The sequence below is a fragment of the Lasiodiplodia theobromae genome (genome assembly GCF_012971845.1).
Source record: "Lasiodiplodia theobromae strain AM2As chromosome Unknown scaffold_9, whole genome shotgun sequence".
NCBI classification, from domain to species: Eukaryota; Fungi; Ascomycota; class Dothideomycetes; order Botryosphaeriales; family Botryosphaeriaceae; genus Lasiodiplodia; species Lasiodiplodia theobromae.
In genome coordinates this window covers 108,527-129,422 of record NW_023336585.1, presented here as the reverse complement: position 1 = coordinate 129,422, position 20,896 = coordinate 108,527, and the positions used below count along the sequence as shown (strand labels likewise).

The 20,896-nt window shown below is 56.9% G+C and overlaps 7 protein-coding genes across 7 annotated transcripts; 2 read left to right on the top strand and 5 right to left on the bottom strand.

Moving 5' to 3' along the window:
- Positions 1-1,958: 1,958 nt before the first annotated feature.
- On the bottom strand, positions 1,959-3,539 carry LTHEOB_3435 (Arrestin (or s-antigen) n-terminal domain containing protein; the record flags this gene model as incomplete). The annotated part of the gene is made up of 1 exon (XM_035512358.1): positions 1,959-3,539. The coding sequence occupies one exon, from the start codon at positions 3,537-3,539 to the stop codon at positions 1,959-1,961; it is 1,581 nt and encodes a 526-aa protein (XP_035362523.1).
- Positions 3,540-5,642: 2,103 nt separating this feature from the next.
- Positions 5,643-7,105, bottom strand: LTHEOB_3434 (uncharacterized protein; the record flags this gene model as incomplete). The annotated part of the gene is made up of 2 exons (XM_035512357.1): positions 5,643-7,005; positions 7,080-7,105. The coding sequence occupies 2 exons, from the start codon at positions 7,103-7,105 to the stop codon at positions 5,643-5,645; spliced, it is 1,389 nt and encodes a 462-aa protein (XP_035362522.1).
- A 1,752-nt stretch (positions 7,106-8,857) lies between these two features.
- On the bottom strand, positions 8,858-9,076 carry LTHEOB_3433 (uncharacterized protein; the record flags this gene model as incomplete). Its single annotated transcript, XM_035512356.1, has 1 exon — positions 8,858-9,076. The coding sequence occupies one exon, from the start codon at positions 9,074-9,076 to the stop codon at positions 8,858-8,860; it is 219 nt and encodes a 72-aa protein (XP_035362521.1).
- A 1,342-nt stretch (positions 9,077-10,418) lies between these two features.
- On the bottom strand, positions 10,419-11,735 carry LTHEOB_3432 (Aminopeptidase; the record flags this gene model as incomplete). Its single annotated transcript, XM_035512355.1, has 2 exons — positions 10,419-11,290; positions 11,354-11,735. The coding sequence occupies 2 exons, from the start codon at positions 11,733-11,735 to the stop codon at positions 10,419-10,421; spliced, it is 1,254 nt and encodes a 417-aa protein (XP_035362520.1).
- A 1,051-nt stretch (positions 11,736-12,786) lies between these two features.
- LTHEOB_3431 (Transporter bos1) lies at positions 12,787-13,707 on the top strand (the record flags this gene model as incomplete). Its single annotated transcript, XM_035512354.1, has 4 exons — positions 12,787-12,789; positions 12,842-12,938; positions 12,995-13,176; positions 13,246-13,707. 4 exons carry the CDS (start codon positions 12,787-12,789, stop codon positions 13,705-13,707), a joined length of 744 nt encoding a protein of 247 aa, XP_035362519.1.
- A 599-nt stretch (positions 13,708-14,306) lies between these two features.
- LTHEOB_3430 (uncharacterized protein) lies at positions 14,307-16,031 on the bottom strand (the record flags this gene model as incomplete). Its single annotated transcript, XM_035512353.1, has 1 exon — positions 14,307-16,031. One exon carries the CDS (start codon positions 16,029-16,031, stop codon positions 14,307-14,309), a length of 1,725 nt encoding a protein of 574 aa, XP_035362518.1.
- A 2,171-nt stretch (positions 16,032-18,202) lies between these two features.
- On the top strand, positions 18,203-19,037 carry LTHEOB_3429 (uncharacterized protein; the record flags this gene model as incomplete). The annotated part of the gene is made up of 3 exons (XM_035512351.1): positions 18,203-18,262; positions 18,318-18,557; positions 18,636-19,037. The coding sequence occupies 3 exons, from the start codon at positions 18,203-18,205 to the stop codon at positions 19,035-19,037; spliced, it is 702 nt and encodes a 233-aa protein (XP_035362517.1).
- Between the last annotated feature and the right edge of the window lie 1,859 nt (positions 19,038-20,896).

The window sequence follows — 20,896 nt, the reverse complement described above, 5'->3', positions numbered from 1 at the left end:
ACACACGTTGAATTCAACCACTAGCGTAAACGGGACGCCATATTTCTAGACCAAGTCAAATTTTCTCAAGAAACTATCTTCAATGCCCTCACGTTTGACTGTCATGGTACAAATAGTAAGTGCTGAGAGCCGTGCCACAAAAAGATTGGACACTTTAAACCGGAAATAAGCAGCATTCGAAGCGGAAGATGCAGTCAAATGAATGATATGAAAGAACGTCCTATCAACACACACACACACACACACACACAAAAGGACGAGCTAGCAATCAAGCCGTGCACTCATGAGAGAATCTATACAAGGTACCGAGCAAACAACGAGTAAGTAAAGAAAAGGCTCCCATCGGATATCCCGAGCATTGTATGCATAATCCCTGCGCAGATCTTCGAACAGCAGAGCTGTGTCGAGGTGGTCAGGGCACACTTCCCAAGAAAGGGGTGGTGGACACGGGCCCAAGCTCCCAGCCCGGGAAAGCTCTCGGGATGACTTGGGGGGAGGAGACACATCATTTGGGCGTCGGTCCGGCCCGGCTTCTAGAGGTTGCTTACGAGTGCAGATGCGGGGGGGAAATGGAGGAATGGCCAGATTCATCAAGCTCGTCCGTGCAGTGCTCACGAGACCTGTTCATTTCGTATTTTGTTGCGGCCCTTTTTTTTTTTGCTTGGGCAGCTGTCGGGAAATGATTCGGGGGGCGGAATGGGCGGCGCATGAGGGAAGCTTATGAGGTGTCCACATGGAATGTGTCATAAGAAGGAGCAATCTACCAGCGTGTTGGTGTCGGAGTGTGGGAGCGGGGTACAAGTTGGGTGAAAACGAAACATGCATGGGATAGATGTTCGCACACCATCTGAACATCACAACCACCCCTTCCGCCTGCAACTGCTGGATTCAGACACAACAGTAATCGATAAGAGAAAAAAAAAAAGCACGGTAGATGTTCGTGCGCGAGGAAAAGCCGAGTCCGCGCGCACGGGAAACGTCTAGAATCCACGCACATCCGCGGCGCTAACCGTTCTTGGCAAGTATGGTTGGATAGTGGGGAAACATGGGCCGGCGGTGAGAAAGCGAAGAACCACCCGCACTGCTCCGTTGTCGTTCCCAAATTTCCAACGCGGGGAAGATGAATCGCCCGGCATTTAGAAGCCCGGTGCCGAACAGACGGGAATGCCTCCTTTCCTACTCGGTTGATGGCACCATGCTCATTCTGCTGTGCATGCCTCGTGATTACTGAACTACGTACTCGAGACCGACGATGAACCCTTTCGTCACTCACGAGACATCGGATGTTTCTTTGAGTCAGCGGTGTGTCACAAGGGAACCAAGGAAGGAGGTAAAAGAGAAACAAGGAGCAGAAGGCAACGGAGCAAGTCGTTCCTCACACAAGTCAGGAGAGACAAGAAGAACACGTCAAAAGATGGAGACACACGGGACCTCCGATACGGTCCGACTGTGAACATCCCTATCGATAATTATTCCTATTATTCTGTCATCACCTCTGATGAAGTGTTCTCTGTTGGTGAGTCCGTGTGTAAGTATGTGCGCGCGCTGAGCACGCACACCTCCTATGCTTAAGCGCCCGCCCTGGGCACAAAAGAAAAGAAAAAAAGGTCCCGGCAAACCAATAGTAGACTACACCAATACAGGACGCCAAGTCACCAACATCGGTTACTGTATAACGCCACACCCTGATCACAAAATTTTTTCTTGACGACGACAGACAAACTATTGCGCCATGTTCCGATATCGCCGTTAGTTACGGACGCAACCCTTATGGAATTCACCCAAAAACTCCTAACTTTTGTGCCAATTTGCTGCTGCTGCTGCTGCTGCGCTGCTGCTACTACTGCCTCTGCAGTAATAAACGTGAAGTGGTGCTTTTATCCCTTTCGCCATAGAAAACAATCCCATCAAACATCCAAAACATTGCTTTCCAACTCTTACAAAGTGTCCAAAAATTATTACATTACAGCAACCGAATCGTACGAAGGCGGCATCTCGCCAAAAATATCGCAATAAGGGGGTATCGTGGGGGGAAAAGAAGTCGAAGAGGGCGGAGTCGCAGCATCAAAGTACGAATCTCTTTGCTCGTTGTTACCGTCGGGAGTCAGGATACCGGGCGTAACAGGCACCGACGCCAGCCCCGCGGCGAAGTCGGTCGTGTAGTCCCAGTTGGAGACGGTGATGTCGTAGACGGCGCCGAACTTGCGCTGCGGGAAGGGGTACATGTTGACGAGCTCGCCCGTGTCGGCGTTGTGCTTGAGCTCGGCCGTGATGAGCTCGAGGACCAGCACGTGCGAGACGGAGAGCGCGACGCGGTTGTCGTTGTTGTTGTCCGCGGCGTTGGCGTTGGCATCATCACCACCGCCGCTGTTGCCGCCGTTCGACGGCGCCGAAGACAACGTATCGGGCTCAACGCCACACGACGCCTTCGCCGACGCAGGCAACGCCACGTTAAACGCCACCTCGACATCTCCCGAGCCGGGCGCCGGCGTCGGCAACTTATCCAGGTTGCCCGTCCAGCCGCCCGACGCCAGCTTGCGCACATGCTGGTGGTGCTGAGCATCCTTCTTCTTCTGCGTCTGCTGCGGCGAACTACTCTCGCTATTCGTCGCCCCCGTCTCCGTCTCCGCAAACGGCGGCAGCCGCCCCGCCTCGGCGACGGGCACCAGCTGCGCGCGCTCCTCGATGCGCCAGTCGAGGCGGCGCACGGCGAGCCGCGTCGTCGTGCGGCCGCGGCGGGAGATGCTGTTGCACAATGTCAACTTGGCGGTGAACTCGTCGCCGCCGCTGGGGCGCAGCACGCCCGGGAGAGAGAGGCGCGTGCTCATCTGGCTGTCCGGGAAGCGGCGGCGCAGCGACACCTCGGCGGGGCCCTGGGGCAGGAGGAGGGCGCGGCGCAGTGTGACTGGCGTCTCCGTCTTGAAGAGGGGTTTGCTGGGAGTGGTGCGCGAGAGGGCTGTGGCCGTCAGCGTGTAGATGGTGCTGCCGACGGGCGTCGAGGTCGAGGCCGGGAGGTGGCCCGGGATGCGGACGTTGAAGGGGAGGAGGTTGCGGCGCTGCTTCGAGGCGAATGGGGAGGAAGAGGAGGATTCGGCGGCGCTGTTGTCGTTGTTGGATGGCGGCGAGTAGGCGATGGTCCACTGCATTATTTCTTCGACGCAGGTCCGCTTGTCGCGCGTGGGGCTGCGGTTGCCGAAGGAGCGGCGGCGGGAAGCCAGGCTGAGGGCATCTTGCGGCTTGGTGGATTGCTTCTTGATCTTGGTGGTGCGCAGCAGGGCAAGCTGGATCGAAGTGATGTCTTGGTGCTGCTGCGGCTTGGCGGCGACTTCGATGTGGCCGGCCAGGGGCACGCTGTCGGCCTGGCACGGGTCGCCGACGACGGTCAGAGGCGCCTTGGGGATGCGGAGGTGCATTGCGTTCCTTGTGGCCTCGGGATGTGTGTTCTTGGGAAATCCTTTTAAATCAGATGCCACTATTTGGGCCGGTCTAGACTCGTCCCCGTTGGGGATGTGCACGGAGCTTCGGAGGAGCTTGAGCATTTGCCGGTGAGGGCGGGCTCGGGAAGTGTAGTCGTCGTCGCGGTCGTGGCTGAGTAAGGCTGGGCGCGGTGGTATAGAGAGTTGGGCGAAGTCTGGAGGTTATAGGCAGAATTTGAAGGGTTGGATAGTAGTTGCGTGATGTATAACGAACTAGCCCAGGATGGGAAGCCAAGACGCATATAGCGGGTTCTGGCTAGGGCGCCTCTGAGGCTCGCTTACTTGTAAGGGTCTTCGTCGGGCCTTTTCTGCACGTGGCGACGGCGAGAGCAGGACTGGGAGCGCAGTTTTTCACTTCGGAGTCACCGGGGGAGGCAGATGGTGTCGCGGGTTGCGGAGGGCCCTCTTTTTTCTCGAGGCAATCCCGCGCGTGCGGGATGCTATGCGTAACAGAAACATCGAGAATAGCTCGCCAGGGACTTGATTACCCTTCTCGTCAACCGCCCAGGGCGCTCAAGCCACAGTACGTAATAAAACTTGACCGGTGCTCGCACCTCATGGCCAGCATTCGATTGCCAATGCTTCTAGAATCGCTCCCCTTTTTTGCTCCCATGCTTCTAGCGTGTGTGGTGGCGGCGCGAGAGGCTGAGTCGCACATCTTTCGGCGATCTGCAGCGTAGTCAGTCGGGAATCCGTGCACGCACTACCATGATTCCATCCTCTCCCCATACTCGCGCTACTGGAACGGGAGCGCCCGAGCCCGCCGTCTGCTGGTTATGTAATGCCTTCAGGCCGTAAATAATCGTCACTGATGGAGCCCGAACGCGTGTCCCGAGCACCGATCCCCCGTATCCGCGGCCATCGTCATCCTGACCAGGCTCCAGTCACGGATCCACATTCCGTGCTCGCCGGCAACGGAGGGTCGTGTCGGCATGTGGATCTGTCGTTGTCGGGTTCCAAGATCTGGGTTGAGGTGATGATGAGGAATTACGTCGATCCTGTTCCAGGCGAATCACGGACCCCGCAACCCAGCCAGTCAACTCTTGGCGCAACCGAGCCCGCACTTCTTGGCAGGAATCATCTGAGAGTTTAAAGCAACATACAGCCAACTCCAAGAATTCCGCCATTTTAGCTTTGCCCGAACCCGCGCGCAAAGTCGCTCATCCGACCAGTTGCACCGGTTTGGCACTCGCTTTTTCCACGCGCAATCCGTTTTTTGATTCGTGTTTCCCCCTTTTTGCACGCTACACCCTGCAAGATCAGCACCATCACCCACCAATGACCCTGCAAGAACGGCTGAACGGGTGCGGACGGGTATCGGGATGATGCCTGCGTCTGTCTGGATTCGCCAATGACGTGGCGCGCGGGGTGGGACGCGTGTTTGCTGTCAGTAACGCCGTCATACATTTGACAACACTCTAGGAGAAGTGCATAGAACGAACGAATAGCGAGCCTCTGAGCGCCCGCTAGCGATGGGTACCTCTGCATCAGTTCCACTGTATGTACCGGTACATTGGCGCCTTTGTGCTAAGTTCTGAAACATTAGCACTACACGCGTCTCGAAGACGATGGCTTGACAGCATGCAACTCAATCGATCCTGAAGAGCAGTAATGATGCTAAAACTCGGTGTGCCAATGCTCTTCTTCTTGGCGCTGAAACTGTCTTTCGAAGGCTGACCGAGTGCAGTCAACGACTGTAAAGACACTTGGCTTGCAAATACGCTCCTCCTGACGCGCCAAACTCAGTGCATGTGATTGTAAGGAAATAAAACAAAGGTGGATATCAGTAGAAGAATCATCAGAAAGGCTGGCGGCCAAAACAAGGAAAGTATGCCAAGGATAGAAGATCCTTGAAAAAAAAAAAAGACTGCCTTCCATGCCCTGAGTCCGAATATCAAAATGATAACACCATGAAATCAGCACTTTGATGATGGCAAAGTGACAGTTCTCCGCCAAAACCGAAGGTGGAATGCTGGAAAAGTGAAAGTCCAGCTCTCTGTCGAATATAATCGACAAGAGTATCGACGCAACCCGGCCCCAGGCCTCCGCGAGGGATCATCTTGCATCAATGATGATGCGTCGTCCACCACGAAGACGCCGCAGCAGCAGCAGCAGCAATCCAAGCCAAAGCCGCAATCTCCGAACCCCCATGATCCCTCTCTAACCCTACAAACTCTTCCACTTCCTCGCCACCTGCTCCGGCGTCAACTCCACACTCGCCACAACCTTAAACTTCCTCGCCACATTAACCCACCTCTCCCTATCAACCTCCTCATAGCACCGCACCAACACCTCCTCCTCCGCCCCCGTCAACACCGGCCCTGCCCCCTCCCCCCGGGCGGTATCCCCCCTGCGCGGATGCCTAAAATTCAAATAATCCCGATAATCAAACCCCCCATCACCCTCCTCCTCCGCTATCCTCGGCGCCACCCTCGCAAACCGCCCGTACACGGCCGCGACGGTGAAAGTGGGAGAACGACCGGCGGCGACGCGTGCGCTATTCATCCGCGCGGCGATTTCTTCCCAGTGCAGTCGTTCCACTGTGCGCAGCCGCTTGATCTCGATGTTTTCGGCGTCTTTTTCTGGCGCGAGTTTGCGGACGTAGGGGTGCGCGTGGGGATTGGTGGCCATGGCGCGGAGGCGGGCGCGGTGGGTGGGGTTGTCGTCGGGGTGCGTGGTGGTGTTCGTGGGGGGTTGGGGAGCGGGTGGAGGGGGGAGGGGGAGGCGCGCGCGGCGTGGAGTTGGGGCTGGACGGCGACGATGGTGGTGGTGGTGGTGGTGGGGCGGCGATGGCGGGCCGGGCGTCACGAAGAGGCTGTCTTCGTCGGCGTCGGTGTCGATCGGCTGCTGCTGCTGCGGACGACGACGCTGGAATCCGGCTGGCCAGATGTCGGCGGTGCGTGGGACGCCGCCGGAGTAGTCATCGTCATCGTCGTCTTCAGTCTCGGCGATTTCGTTCCTCCTCGCTGCCGCCGTGCTGCGAGAGAAGACGGGGAACTTCGGCTGGTGGCGAGCGTCTGGAAGGTGGAGACGATCCTTTTCACGTCGCTTCTTCCGCAAAGCCTGAGTGTTGGAGGAGCGCGGTTGCTTGACTCCTCCTTCTCTGTGCTTCGATCCGAGACTAAGACTCTTCTGGGAAGCGCGAGAGCGGGAGGACGAAGGTATCGGTGGTGGTTGAAGCTCGGAGGAGGAGGAGCCGCCGGCATGGTGGTCGGAAAGGTTCAGCTGGGCGAGGTCGAGATGCCGCTCCGACGGTGGAGAGGAGGAACCGAAGCGGGACCGCTTGTCGATGTGAGCGCCGCCGTGGAAGCCTTTCTGGTGGAATGCGCCATCGCTGTCCGTTTGAGGAGGCTGCTTCTGGAACGCCTCGCGAAGAAGCTCATCAACGGTGTCAACTGGATCCAAGTTTCCGCTCTTTCGCTCGTGCTGGTCTGGCAGGCCGTGGAAATTGGTGGTGTGGCTTAAGAACGGGCTCGGATTGTCGTCGGTGGAATCTTCGCTTCCGTGGCGCATCGTGGCGTCTTCGGGGCTGCAGAGGATCGTTAGAGAGGCGTTAATCTGTATGGGGACAAGAAGCAGAAGAAGGCGGAGATATTTGCTTACAAGGTACTTGGCACCTGCGTCACCATTGATGTGCTCTTTTGATGCTGAGATGTGGTGATGGTTGGAGTTTGGCCCATGCTGCCCCCGAACACTGAGTTTGGTGACAGAGAGATGGCAACGTGCAGGCCCAGTGGGACGAGCCTCAAGTAGATTCGTTCGACAGTCCTTGAGCTTTGGTGTTTCCGTGCGGTCTGCAAAGGAGGTGGACAAACAGTGGAAGTGTGGGATGATCTGTCTCGCGCAATGATGGTTGAAGATGCCAGAGTTGTGGTCGTCAATAACCGTGGCCGTCGTTGAAGAAGAATCGAGGACGAGATGCTTGCGAAGGCTCTATTATACCGCTTTGACCATGGTATGCAGCAGATCAGTCACCAGGCTGCAGATGCAAGCGCAGGTGCACTGTTCCTCAACGTGTGACCGTGCACTTCATCATGAGGACGGGCTCAGCAATTCCCGTCTCCCCAATGACGACTCCGTGCCGCATCATTCGTGAATGCTGCAGAGCGGTTGGGTCCCAATCCAATTTGGCCAGACAGTCTCGTGCAGCTGCGTTCCGCGAGACATGTCAATTGGTCAGTGACTCCCACGGACCACTACTCAACAGCCTGAGCCGTATATCCGCTGCGGCTTGGGTTAGCCCGTGATTCCAAGCACTCTAAGACTTGCATTAATCATAGGCTCATGAAGCTGCATCCACAGGACGCAAGGCCTTCAGGACGGATTAGTCACTATCTTCCAGAATTGATGGACAGCATACCTCACAGGACTGGTTCAATGAGCAGCAACCACAATCTGTACCCCTTCAGCGCCCAAGGGCGAGAGGTGAGTGCATTGGACAGGCGGGGACTCCGTCACATGACAAGAGTGGACAGAAGCCGCGGGGCATCGCAACTGATAGTTGTTGACGGACTACCACAGGCAGCATGAGCTTGATGTGATGCGCGCAGAAGAGAGCCCAGGCATCGCGCAAGTATCAACGATAATATCCTCCCGCGGGATAATGTACACGAGCTAACGTGTATATGGTATTGAGGCGTGGCTTGGGACTTTGGTATCTCGAACGTGCGAGACTCGATTTGTTCAGTGAACAGAAGAAACTGAGGATTTATGGGTTCGGAGGCTCCTGGGTGAACATATGAACATTTCAGTACTGCGTTGTTATGTGGACGAAGTTTGTCTTACATGATTCAGATTAGAACTCAAGATACTTGGTCCTCGGGTGCTCGCAGATCGTCCCGAATGTGCCGTCCAAAGAAATGCGCCACCATGGACAGGGGCAATGGTACAATCCTTGGCAAACGTGCTAAACCTTGAGTCTGACTGTGTCCAATGTAAGTAGGGTAGATGCTTGTACTGAATAAGTAGTGTTTGCTAAAGTTTCATCTCGTCAGCACTACTCATGTTGGCCAGAAAGAGGTTAGAGGGTGGAGACGGAAGGATCGGGACGCATTGCAACAGCAAACAAGTCAAGCAAGAAGGGGTTGCGAAGCGACAGATGACAATTTCGTAGATGATGCAAGATACTAAGTACAAAATGCGCTCTTCAAACGCAGACCCTGAGGCCCCAACGCCGATGCAAACAGCCGGTTCCGTGTATCCATGGTTGAAAAATGAAAACACCCAACAGCTCGCGTAGCGGGCAAAACTCACCGCTACGTGGCTGTCGAGACGAAGAAAATCGATCCGAAATTAAAAATTCGTTTCCAATCTGTTTTATACGGTTGTCAAAGGAAGAAGTTGCCTCGACCATTCGGGAGGCTGAGGACTGTTCCGCAGGGCTAGCGAAGCGACGCGTAGGTGGCAGCGGCGGTCATATAGTTGGCCTTGTTCTCGCGCTCCCGCTGAGCCTCTGCAACCTGTGCGTCGGTCATAGGAGGCTTGGCGGAAGAATCCCGGCGGAAGACCTTCTTGAGGAGACTGGTGGTCGACTTTGCGGTGGAGCTACTCATGATGGAGGCGGCATCCGAGGAGGAAGAGGAATTCCTTGGGTTGGACATCTTGGCTGGTTGATGCAGGTTTCTGCTGAGAGGTTTGGAGTCGGTGATGGTGGTTGGTGGTGAAAGTTTGAGGATGTGGAGATCGAGTGTGTTGTGAAGTAGTAAAGGCAAAGAGCCTGATAGACTGATTGAAGTCTGATGTGTTTGCTTTGTTGGACTGAGGGGAAAATCAGGCAGACAAGCCAAACTTATAAACAGGCTGCAAACAGTCATACCTAAGGCAGAAAGCAATTTTTAGGCCACTATTGTCGTCAGCGCGCAGAGCATCACACACATGTCGGAATTAGCCAGCAGTCATTGCGGCGGTGATGTGGACGGCATCGGTGTTCGAAAGCCGTGCGCAAGTCGGAGTTAGATCCCTGGGCGGTTGGTCGCATGCTTTGGTGGCGCCAAACGGAGTCAAGCGCGCGGGATTGCGGAGTGAGAGCCTGGACACCATGCCTCGCAAGTAGGGGCTAGAATGGGTGAACTTGGCGTAGGGCACGCGCGCTACACACAGGTTGAGTCACCGCGGCAGGGCATTGTGGCTTGCGGCATGCTTCAATGAGAGACGCGCCAGTTTAGGCGGCAGCGGTCGGTTGGCTGTGGTCACCGGTAAGTGTTGTGGTGTGGTGAATTGACGCGGCTGGCGCGGGGATGTGGGGAATTCGTGGCCCTTCCTCACCGGCTCTGCACGCTAGGTGCCGGCAGCCACTTCTGGTGGGCTGACTCACCCGCAACCATGACGGTGTCCTAAAATGGAAAGGCGCTGAGCTATTGTCAGCACTCACCTTTGCGCATTCTCCACATGCGATTTCGGCATCGCTAAAGTTGATGTTTTCGATTTGCGCATAATACTGCCCTTCTAGAATTCGACCTGCAAAGTATCGTCAGCAAACAAGCCACAGCCTTGGCACGCCTTGTAGAAGACATACAAGACAACACGCCATTTAAAGGCCAAAGACACCTTCTCCAAGACAAACACGCCTTTCAGAAGAGAAGTTAGCCCTACCCAAAGACAACTTGTCATTCATGGTGGGTTTTGGCCCTGCAATAGGGCGTGGGCGGTGTGAAGACTGTGGAGTCACAGTCAAGCCACACACGCAACGCTTTTGATGCTTTGTCACGCACAAGCCTCCGACCACGGCTATTGCCCAGGTATGTGTCATTTGTAAGCATCTCAACATCTGCTGATGCTTCCCGTTGCAGGCGGCTGAGCAAAAAATGGCTGCGCTGGCATCATGCCAACACGAGTCGAAGAAAATTGGACATTTCAAAGCACAATTTCTTCGACATCTGCAGCCTTACCATTCCTGCCCCGTGCACTCTACCACAAACGAAACGAGAACAACCTCCTCATCATTCAAGCGGGAAATGGAAATACCGCTGGGCTCTTGTATCCATTCTTCCCAACCGACCTGACTCCGAAGATCACATTGTCCTTGCTCAAATCCACCGTCGCCGTACGGACGTTCCCAACATCGTACGCGTGAGTCCACAGAGGAGCCGCCGTCGGCCTGTAGACCAGCTCATACCCCGCCAGCTCCGCACCATCGACCTGCTGCTCCCACGAGAACTGACTTTCGTTTCCCAGCGTCGACGTGTCGACCGTGACGTTCCGCGGCATGCCCGGCGCCTGCGACAGCGACCACAGCGCAGCAAGATTGACCTTGCCCACGCGTGCCGCGAACGCGTAGTCGACGAATTCCGGGAGGTCGCCGAACTGCGTGCCGTCCTCGGCGACGCGGATGTCCTGATGCTGGTGGTCGAAGTTCTCGTTGGGCTCGGTGAAGCGCACGGCCGGATACCCCTGCTGCAGGAACGGCGTCTGGTCTCCGCCGCGGAGGTAGCGGTCCAGGCGGTACACCATGGCGACCTTCATCCCGGTGGCGTCGTTGGCGGAGACCTCGGACACGAAGCGGCCGAGCTGCCGGGCGGGAGAGTCGTTCTCTCCGCCGATCCTGAGGCGCGTGGAAGCTACGTCGTCGCTTTCTGACAGAGGCGGTCCTTGGGCGAACAGGCGGATGGTGAAGGGGTCTTTCTGGCCTTGGTCGCCGGTGGAACTGCCGACGATGTCGTTGTTCAGCATTCCCTCCACATTGACGCTGGCATTTCTCAAAGACTGGGCGAGGAAGTTGGCGCCGTAGAGACCTTGCTCTTCTCCAGCAACTGCGCTGAACAGTATTGTGGCCCTTGGCTGACGTGTCGCTAGGACTCGAGCAAGTTCCATGACAACTGAATCTCTCGTAAGCCCTCAAAGCCGGGATAAAGCGTGTGGGGATAGTATTCGAAACTCACCTGCCACGCCGGATGCGTCATCGTTTGCTCCTGGGGCATCCGATTCGTAGTTCATCACGTCGGTCACTCTCGAGTCGTAGTGTCCAGAAATCACATAAACTCGAGAGGGGTCAGACGAGCCCTCGATCCGCGCGACGACATTGCTGATTCTCACAGGAAAAGGTATGCGGTTCGCCACGGGCTGGATGTAGCCGGGGACCTCGACCGTCATCCTTCCTTCAGACGTCGCGGCGTACTTCCGCATCTCGGAAGCGATCCAATCTCTGGCAGCGCCAATACCACGGACGGTCGAGTTTTGGGTTGACAGGGTGTGCCGCGTGCCGAAGGAAACTAACTTCAGGATGGTGGCCTCAATGTTTGCGGGGTCGACTTCGTCCAGCATTGCCCGCAACTCGTCGTCCGGAGCTTGTGGGGATATCTCTGCGCCGAGTGCTGAGGCTGGCCATGATGCGGCAGCGCACGAAGCATAGTTTGAAACATTTGCGGCAGCGGATGCTAATTGGTCCCGAGGAAGAGGTACATTCTGAGCTAAAGTCGAAGCAAGCAGTAAGAGCGTGGCGGCGGCGGTGAACATCATGGAGATTGGCACCAAACATGAATGCAGGGGGAGCGTTCTTATACCTTAAGTAGGCTGCCTTACCGGTACTATATGTTCCGACAGCGGACAGGCTTTATCTTGACAGCTTCCGCAAGAAGTTGGGCACAAGAGTTACCCCTCACAATGTGTCAATGAATGAGCTCATGGCTTGGCAGGAACGGTATCGAGCTTGTGGCCGGGGTTCGACGGCAAAATCCTGGAGATAGTGTTGTCAAACCGCCGGCCAAGCATCGAAGTTCATTGCCGGATAAGGAAGGTCGGTATCGCGCAAAAGCATGACGGCATTTGGGTTCTCGGTCAGAGAATCAGGGTCTAGTCGGTCTGTCGCGGTAGTGTGCAAAAAGATAGGATGTATAAAAAAACCGCTCCTACGTAGCGTATATCGAAATAGATGATCCTCTCAACAGAGCGTAGTAGCACCGGCAATGCGCGGAATAGCCTGAGGCCAAGACGCGGCAGTGACCGCCGCGGCAAGAGGTAGATAGCAGTCAGAAACGCAGGCTCGTCGAATTCTGACCAATCAAGTCAGCCGATGCGATCAACCTAGAAGATCAAACATTGAGATGAGCGCCGGTGGAGCTCAACATGTGTTTTTCAGAGAATGATGGCGTGGGGTTCTTCGTAGATCGTGCGTGTAGAGTTAGCGCAGCGGAGAGGCAGCGGGCTGGGAGACGGAGCGCCGATCGCCAAGGCGGCGACAGGCGGCAGAACACACGTCGTGAATGCGCCTCAACTCCGCGCCTCTACCTACACGTAGCCGAAAGCTCCATCGGCCAGCCCTTGTACCCTTCTCGCCAGAAGCTCTTCGCAAACATCCTGGTGATTTCGCGCAAACATGGTTCGCAGTCCCGTCTCCACATTGGCTTTCTGGCTTCTCACAACGCCTGCAGAACTCCCTCTTCAACTCCGCACTGCGGCAGTCCACCTCCATACGCAAGGATCTCGATGCCTTCGCCGAGAGCAATACCCTTTCACCCGCCCTGCTTGGTGAGCTCATGATAGCCCGCGCTTTGCCTCGTCCAGGAGCTAATACTGCCACGCAGGGCAAATCAACGCCTCCCTTACTTCCTTCAACCGCACCATAGACGATTACAACCGCCTGGCTAAGCAGGAAATGGTCTCTGCAAAGCAAGAAAAGGCCTACGAACGCATCAAAAATTTCCGCGCCGAATTGACCGATTACCGCGAACAATTCAACCGGCTAAAATCCGAAAATGACGAACGGGTGAGCTCCTTCTTCCGTCCATCCCTCGACATCCACACGCGCGGAGGACACAACTAACAATCTCCACAGCAACAAGTCCAAAGCCGCGCCGAGCTCCTCGGCCGCCGCCCCCACCACGCCGCGACCCCCGAAAACCCCTACGCCTCCGCCTCCACCTCCGCAAACTCGCCCTGGGCCCCTCGACCCGGCACCGGCGGCGGCGGTAGCGGCCCTTCGGCCCTCGGCGCAGCGCCGTCGGACTACACGCGCGAGGCGCACGCGTTCCGCGAGCAGTCGTTCATGTCGCAGACGAACGCGCAGCTGGACGAGTTCCTCGAGCGCGGCCGCGCGGTGCTCGGCGACCTGGGCGACCAGCGCGAGATGCTCAAGGGCACCCAGCGCAAGCTGTACAGCGTCGCCAACACGCTTGGTATTAGTGGTGATACGATTCGTATGGTTGAGCGCCGCGCGAAGCAGGATAAGTGGATTTTTTGGGCGGGGGTGGTTATCTTCTTTACGTTTTGCTGGCTGGTGCTGAAGTTTTTGAGGTGAAGCGAGGGGGGATTGTGTGTGTGCTGCCGCTGGAAGGGGAGGCGGGGGAGAAAGGTGTCAGAGGGGGTTTTGGATGGGGTAGGTGGGTAGGCGTGAGTCGACTTGCGCTTGTTGTTGGACACACTTGCGATTAGCGCGGCGTTTTTCGGGGTCTGGCTTCGGGTGGTGGGGGAAAACCCATTGGTGGTTTGTCTCTTCCGTGTGAGGAGGGTTGTCTTATATCCCTGTGGCGTTTAAGGCGTTCAAGGGCAACGAGCTTTTAAGGTTTGGCTTTCTTGTGTGCTTTGAAGCTGTTTGGGATCTCTCTCTCGGGCTTCCCTCTGTATCAACAGCTATTGCCCGGTCATCAAAACCAATCAAGCATGGACTTGGGCTAAACGAGTGTAGGATCCTTTTAAGTGATTCCTTATATATTTCATTCGTAATCCGATTTGAGGAAAATGCCAAGTGGGATACACCAAAGCTGACCACCACCACATATCCCACGCGGCCTAAGCAGAAAACAAAACAGAGCCCGATTCCTCAGACAGACTTTTGGGAGAGAGAAATGCTGCAGATCCCACTCCATCATCCGCAGAGGAAAAAGAGAGAGAGAGAGCTCAGTAAGTATCATCCCACCACTCCGAAAACCATTCCGTCTCATGCTCATCACCACCACAGCAGCAGTCCTGCACGACATGATCCCGCTCATCATGCCAATCCGCCGCCGCCGCTGCCCGGCCCTTCCGCAGCAGCAGTCTTCCCCGGTCCTGGCGCTGCCGCCCTAGCTTGTTGATCTGCTCGGCCAGCTCGTCCAACTCGTCCTTCACGTCGTGCACGTCCATGCGCAGCTCCCGCTGGTCGTGCTTGATCGAATCCAGAGCGCCTCTCAGGCCCCTCCCTCCTGCTCCTCCTCCGCCTCCGCCAATGCGAACGCCAACGCCGTAGCCACGCGGCGGCGGCGGCGGCGTCCAAGCGATCCGGTCGTCGTCCAGGGGGTCGAGAAGCTGGCGATGATGATGATGATGGTGGCCGCGGTGGTACGTCGTCTCCAGGCCCAACGGCAGCCTGCCGCCGCCAAGGTCGTCACCGAAGCCGTCGTCGTCACCACCAGCCGACCTCCTAACGACGCGCCGCTCACGATGTTCGTGCACGTACATTCCACCACCACCGCCACCCCCGCCGCCGCCGCCGCCAGCCGCTGCCGCATCATCCATCAACAACAGCGCCGCCCTCCTGTGGCGCTCGAAATCCTTCTCCCTCTCCCTCTCCCTCTCTTTCTCCCTAATCCTCCTCCCCCTCCCCCGCCCATCCGCCGCCCCTCCTCCCCTCCACCCCCACCAACCCCCCAATCCCCCCACCGGCGGCGGCCCCACACCCCTCCCCCTCTCCATCGCCGCCATGGCAGCAGCAGCCCTCTCCACCCCCTCCCACACCTCCTCCGCATCGCCCGCCGGCAGCGCCGCGGCCGCGAACGCGTCGTACCGCCCGCTCAGCAGCACGTCCGGCCGCGCGCGCAGCAGCTGGCGGAGGCAGGCGGCGCGGCGGTCGGCGATGAACTCGACGTCATCAACGTCATCATCATCGTCCACGATGGCGTCGGCCGCCACAGGCATGCGCGCGATGGTCAGGCTCCAGGCCCAGAGGAGGACGGCGTGGGGGTGTTCGCTTGTTGGGTCTGCGTAGCCGTCGAAGTCCTCGGAGAAGGAGGTGGTGGAGGAGGACGAGGACGAAGACGAGGGGGAGAAGGGAGGAGGAGGGAAGGACGAAGAGGGCGACCCGCCGCCGCCGACTATGCGCGCCCCATGCCGCGCGAAGAAGGACGCCAGCACCGCGCCGATGCGCCGCGAGCCGAAGGCGCGCGAGATGTCGGCCAGCGCGAGGAAGGCGGCCAGGGTGCGTGGGTGGCGCACGCCGCCGCCTGGATGGCTGCTGCTACCTCCACTGCGCCGGTCCTCGAGCTGGGCCCTAGCTAGGGCGTCAGTCAGGGCGGCTGGGACGGGGTCTGCTGCTACTCCTCCCGCGGGATGGTGGTGGTGATGGTCATGATGGTGATGATGATCGCTCGCGTCGGCCAGGATGTCGACCAGCTCCTGGCAGACGCGCTGCATCTTGCTCGGCCGCAGCAGACCGTGCCGCACAGCGGCACTACCGCCGCCGGCGATCCAGTCGTCCAGGTCCAGCTGGTGGCGGCGGTTGAGGACGGTGGCGGAGGACGAGGGGAGGAGGGCCGCCGGAAGATAAGCGCGGATGAGGCGCGCGGAGATGGCGGCGCGGCGCGTGCCGCAGAGGACGGTCACGTCGCGGTGGGGGTGGTGGAGGGTGAGTTCGGGGCGGTGGGCCATTGTTTTTTTGTTTGTTTATGGGGGGGATTTGTGGGGGGGTTTGTGGGTGGGGGTTGGGGGGGAAAGGTGGGAGTTGTGTGAGAGATGCTGGGCAAGGAGGTATGCTCGATTGTTATCGGCTCCTTTATTTCTACGAAGATTCCAGCTCTTCTGGCGGGCGGCAGGCAGGCAGATTCAAATTCTACCTTGAAAGGCTGTCCCCGATGCTGCTTGCGGATTCCTCTGTGGCACGAGAGAAATGCGACCAGGCGCCGTCGTGTAACGAGCTCTCCAGGCAAGGCGTATGGCCTGAGATATATTGGAGCTGCGAAGCTTTCAAGCGACGGTCATTTTGCTGCCGTGCGGTTGCTGAAGAAAGTGTTTATCACACAAGGCTGGTTGTTGAAGGTGATTCAGGTGAGACAAAAGAAAAGAAGAGACGGAAGCCAAAAACCGTGGCTTTTTGGAAAGGATCCTTGCCGACAGACTATCAGCTGCAGGATCGCGCAAGCACCGGGTACTCGCTGGCGCCATGACCGGCAAGATCGTCCGCTTCGGGGTCACCGGTGGGAGGGCTTTGGGGGCTGCTGACCATCTTGGCAGTCAGACTGTCGCTAACCCGCAGGAAGGCTGAAGTTCTGCCGATTTGAAATAAGCAAAAACATCGTCGTTTAGCTTTAGGCAGAACAATATAGAGAAGAGTCTTTGGAAGAAGGCCGATGAGTGACGTTCTACGTCTCATAAAACCCAGTCTTGTGTAGAGTTTGGTTCCAAATCGGCCAGACATACTAGATTGCAAGAGTGAGCTGGATGGGAGTGATGGCAGTCTTGACAGATGGTGAGTTGGTAACGCAAGGCTGAAGCAACAAAGTGGGTGCGGGGTAGAGTGAGGCGGGTTGACGTGGATTGTGGCGGAAACGTGCAGCGGAAGCAAGACAACTCCAACCCATCCTATGAGGCGAAGGTTTTCGTGCGAGGCTTCCACTAGTCGTACGCAGCTGTCCAGTCTCAAATTGAGAGCAAACCGCATAGATTCCGGCCCCACTTCACATGCGCTTGTCCGGGACAACACCACCGGACCATGGAAGAATGTAGATCACGCCTGCAGTGTCCGTACTTCAAGTGACTCTCACTTTGCGTCAATCGTCTCGCACAGAACTCCCTCCTTTCTACCTTCCATCGGCCAACTCAGCAGACGACTCCGTTTCGTTTGTGGTCAGCCGTGCCATAAAATCAGATACATGCAAGTCTATTTTCTTGGATACTGCTTTATGGAGAGTGGAGAAGCAAGGATACCAGCGCTACAGGTCTCGAAAAGAGGTTCACTTTAGCCTTTCACGATGTGAGTGCCTCCTCGCAGGAGATGAGAAATTCGGCGTTGTTGATGCTTTTCTGACATCTCGATAGGTCCGTGATACTTCTGTTCGTGTATCCGACGTATGATTCAAGCCAGCTCTTCAACTTTCCCTTCCTCGAAGATCGGAGCAAGTCCAGTCGTTCAACGAAGGGAGTTCGGAAAATTTCCTCATCGCTCACCCGAGGCAGAAAACTCAGTGTAACTCTGTCGAGTTTGCTTTGAGAAACCTCAGCATGAACTGTTCGCGTGGCCGTCGCTTTCTTCATGCTTTTGTTACGAACTCGATCCAAGCCAAAAGGCAAAGAGAGTGGGCTGAAGAGAAAGAAAGTAGAAGATAGAAGGAGGGCGGAATTTAAGCATTCCAGGGTGGTGCTGGATCACTTCGATCACCCAGATCACCTACCAGGACAACGACGCTAAACCTGATCTGACCACGTGCGGTTAATCGGGTTGGTGGTCAGGAGAGCGCGCTGCTGCCGAATTCGGTGATATCACTGCGCGAGAAGATATCACGGTCTGTTGGTGAATATCTCTGCTGGTCTCGTGGATCTTCATGGCGATGCTTTCATCCGCGCGTCGGGGCTTCCAGAGGTTCTGCCCGTGATGAAGAAGTGGAGAATGGATTGAAGGTGAGCCACGCACCTGCGCACCTGCTTCTTTCAATCACCATCGACTGGGAAACGCGTGAAGATCTCGCAGCACGTGCGGGAAACTGGACCCTGGATCTCCATTCGCACGTAAATATCTTACTCTCCAATGCCTCCTTCACCTTTCCACTACTCCCACAAACTTCTCCTCCAGCCGACACCAGATCTTCCCAAACCACTTCAAGATCATGTCGGCCCGCAGCTCCCCCCTGAGCGACGTTCCCGCTGACATGGATGCCGACGACAAGGTAAGTTATATCGATCGACTCCCCAGACTCAATCCGATTGCCACTTATTTAACAGACGGGTGTCATCAAGAACGAAGCTTCTCTCGATGCCGAGGTCAAACTTGAAGAAGTCGATGGCCAGAAAACTCCCGAAAGCAATCCTTTCGAAACGCCGGTTCCTGCCACGCCCAAGACTCCCAAGCGTTCTGCCCCCGAGACTGCCGGAGACGAGTCACCGGTGAAGAAGACGAAGGGAAGGGCGTCTCCCAAGGGCAACACGCCTGCCCGTCAGCGCAAGGCTCCGACCAAGACTCCGGTAAGTGTCGCAAAACGTCGGGAAAAGACGAGATCTTCCTTCACTTCACGAGATATTCTTCTGACACGGGGCTCCCAGAACTCCGGACGCGCCATCGCCACCAGCAAGGACGAGCTCTCGGCCGAAGACCGCCTCCTGCTCAGCATGAAGGACCAGGGCAAGTCGTGGAAGGAGATTGGCGAAGCGTGGGCGGCCGTCACGGGCACGGCGCCGGCCAAGTCGACGCTGCCCAACCGCTACGCCCGCCTCCGCGCCAACATCACGACGATGAGCGAGGCGGACCAGCAGAATTTGATCGAGGCCAAGGCGTATGTCGAGCAGAAGCAGGAGCAGGAGAAGTGGGAGCAGATCGCCCAGCGCATGCAGGAGCTCGGCAGCGCGGAGAAGTTCTCGATCACCGTGCTGCAGAAGCAGCTCCAGAAGATGGAGGTTGCTAAGGCGCAGACTCCCGTCAACCCCTTCGAGGATGTCGCTGAGTGAGGGCGTCCTTCGCTTCTCTTCTCACATGCACGTGGTTTTGCTTCTCTTTTCACTTGCACATGGTGCATCCTTCTTCTTTGGAGCCTCGGCGAAAGGCGTGGAAAAGACGATACGGATACGAGACGACCAGCTTCGTTGGAGAATGCGGTCTCTTCAAAAAGGATTTCACGGATATCTGCGGGTAGCTCTGGAACTGGGATGGATTGCTTTCAGAGTTAGATAAGCCCAGGAGCAATGCAATCAGCGTCACTGCGGGTGACAAAGGATCTTGACTTTCCCGAAACTTCCATGACGTTGCACTTGTGTGGGTTCCGGTGTTTGTTCGAATTTCAAAACATGCGTAGAAGCGTAGTCAGATACTCTGGGACTTAGTCAGCTATACGAGGCGTGTCTATAGGCGTTGGCGAGATTCAACAGAAAAGGGAAAGCAATAGACTCGGTTGGGGAGCAGACTATTAGGTGGTCGCATGTACCCGAGGCCGGGGGGCTTCGGGTCAGGGATGGGCGGCCCACAACGCGGCCGCCACGCTTGAGGCACCGCGACTACGCCGCCGTTAGCCACCCACAAAGCGCGCGTTAGTTGGATTCTCGATGATGGTGTTGACGATGGCTTGCCGCATGAAGGACGGACGTGGGGCTTGGCAATACTGGAATTTGCCGCATCGGGCTGGCCGCCGGGGCGCTAAGTCGAGAGTCAAACGTAGGGACAAATATTGGCAATGTTCTGTGTCTATTTTCGGGTACTTCGAGAAGCTCTTATTCTTTTGCGGTGAGCGTTTGGTGTTGGGGGAGTGACGACGCGTCGCCTCTCGTGATGTGCGCAGCGACTTGTCGGTGAGGCTTGCCCCATACGGCGACCCTTCGACTTCATCGGCCTTGCTGGCGGATGGAGCGGGCTTGTCGGGGGGGGATGCATCTCTCTGATTGCACGACTTGTATACGTTTTTCCCCAGACGGAATCTGTTGCAGGTTCGAGATGTGGGAGGACAAAGGCCGGGACCGGGTGCGTGGGAAAAGCTGTCAGCAGCGTGACTTACCAATCAGCATTTCCAACCCCTCGGTCGCGAACCACTCAACGCCCTACACCAACAGCTTTGCGACCCCACGACGAAGCCGCATGAAACTCTATCGTGAGCACCGCGCAAGCTAATGTCAGCGACCTGAGCTCCAGTTCGCCCACCACCGCCGACGCTGTCTTGGCCCACCCGCACAGCCCGCCGAACCGTCGTCATCGCCCCGTCTTCCAGCGCCTGTTCCGCAGAGCTAGCCAACTCGCCGAACGGCTTTCCTTTTGACCGCGACAATCTCGGAGATTAACGGGTGGAAAACGACATGCCGGGCGAAGGCCGTTGAGGACGGAATGCATTGCAGCGAGTCCAGCTGTCAGAGCTGCGAGATGGAGATCGAAATGGACACAATATGTCGTGCGCGCAAGAAAAAGAGCCGATTCGCAGGGCTGACCAAGGGTGATAAGGCGCCCGGCGATTAGTCGCTGAGCGCAGAGATAAGAGCTCGCACACAAGAGCAAGGCCTGATTAGCGCACTCTGCCTTTCTTCACCCACTACTTCCGCGGGCCTCACCATCTCCGTCTGCTTTCTCCCCGGAACTTACACTGCCCTTGGCCGTGGTGTCAAGCGTGTGACGTACGTGATTCTCATGCCACTCGCCGCTGGAGCAGGGGCCTCACCCGTGGCACTATGTTCGTTGCCTCTTCGCAAATTCTCCGGCCCATCAACCTGATGACAAAATCCATTGTCTCTGCGCGCTCCGAGTTTCACGACCTCTCGTTGCTTCTCGGTGTTTTTCCAATTGTCCGTCTCTCGAGTTTTGTGATTGTTCCAACCAGCGAAAAGCGTGC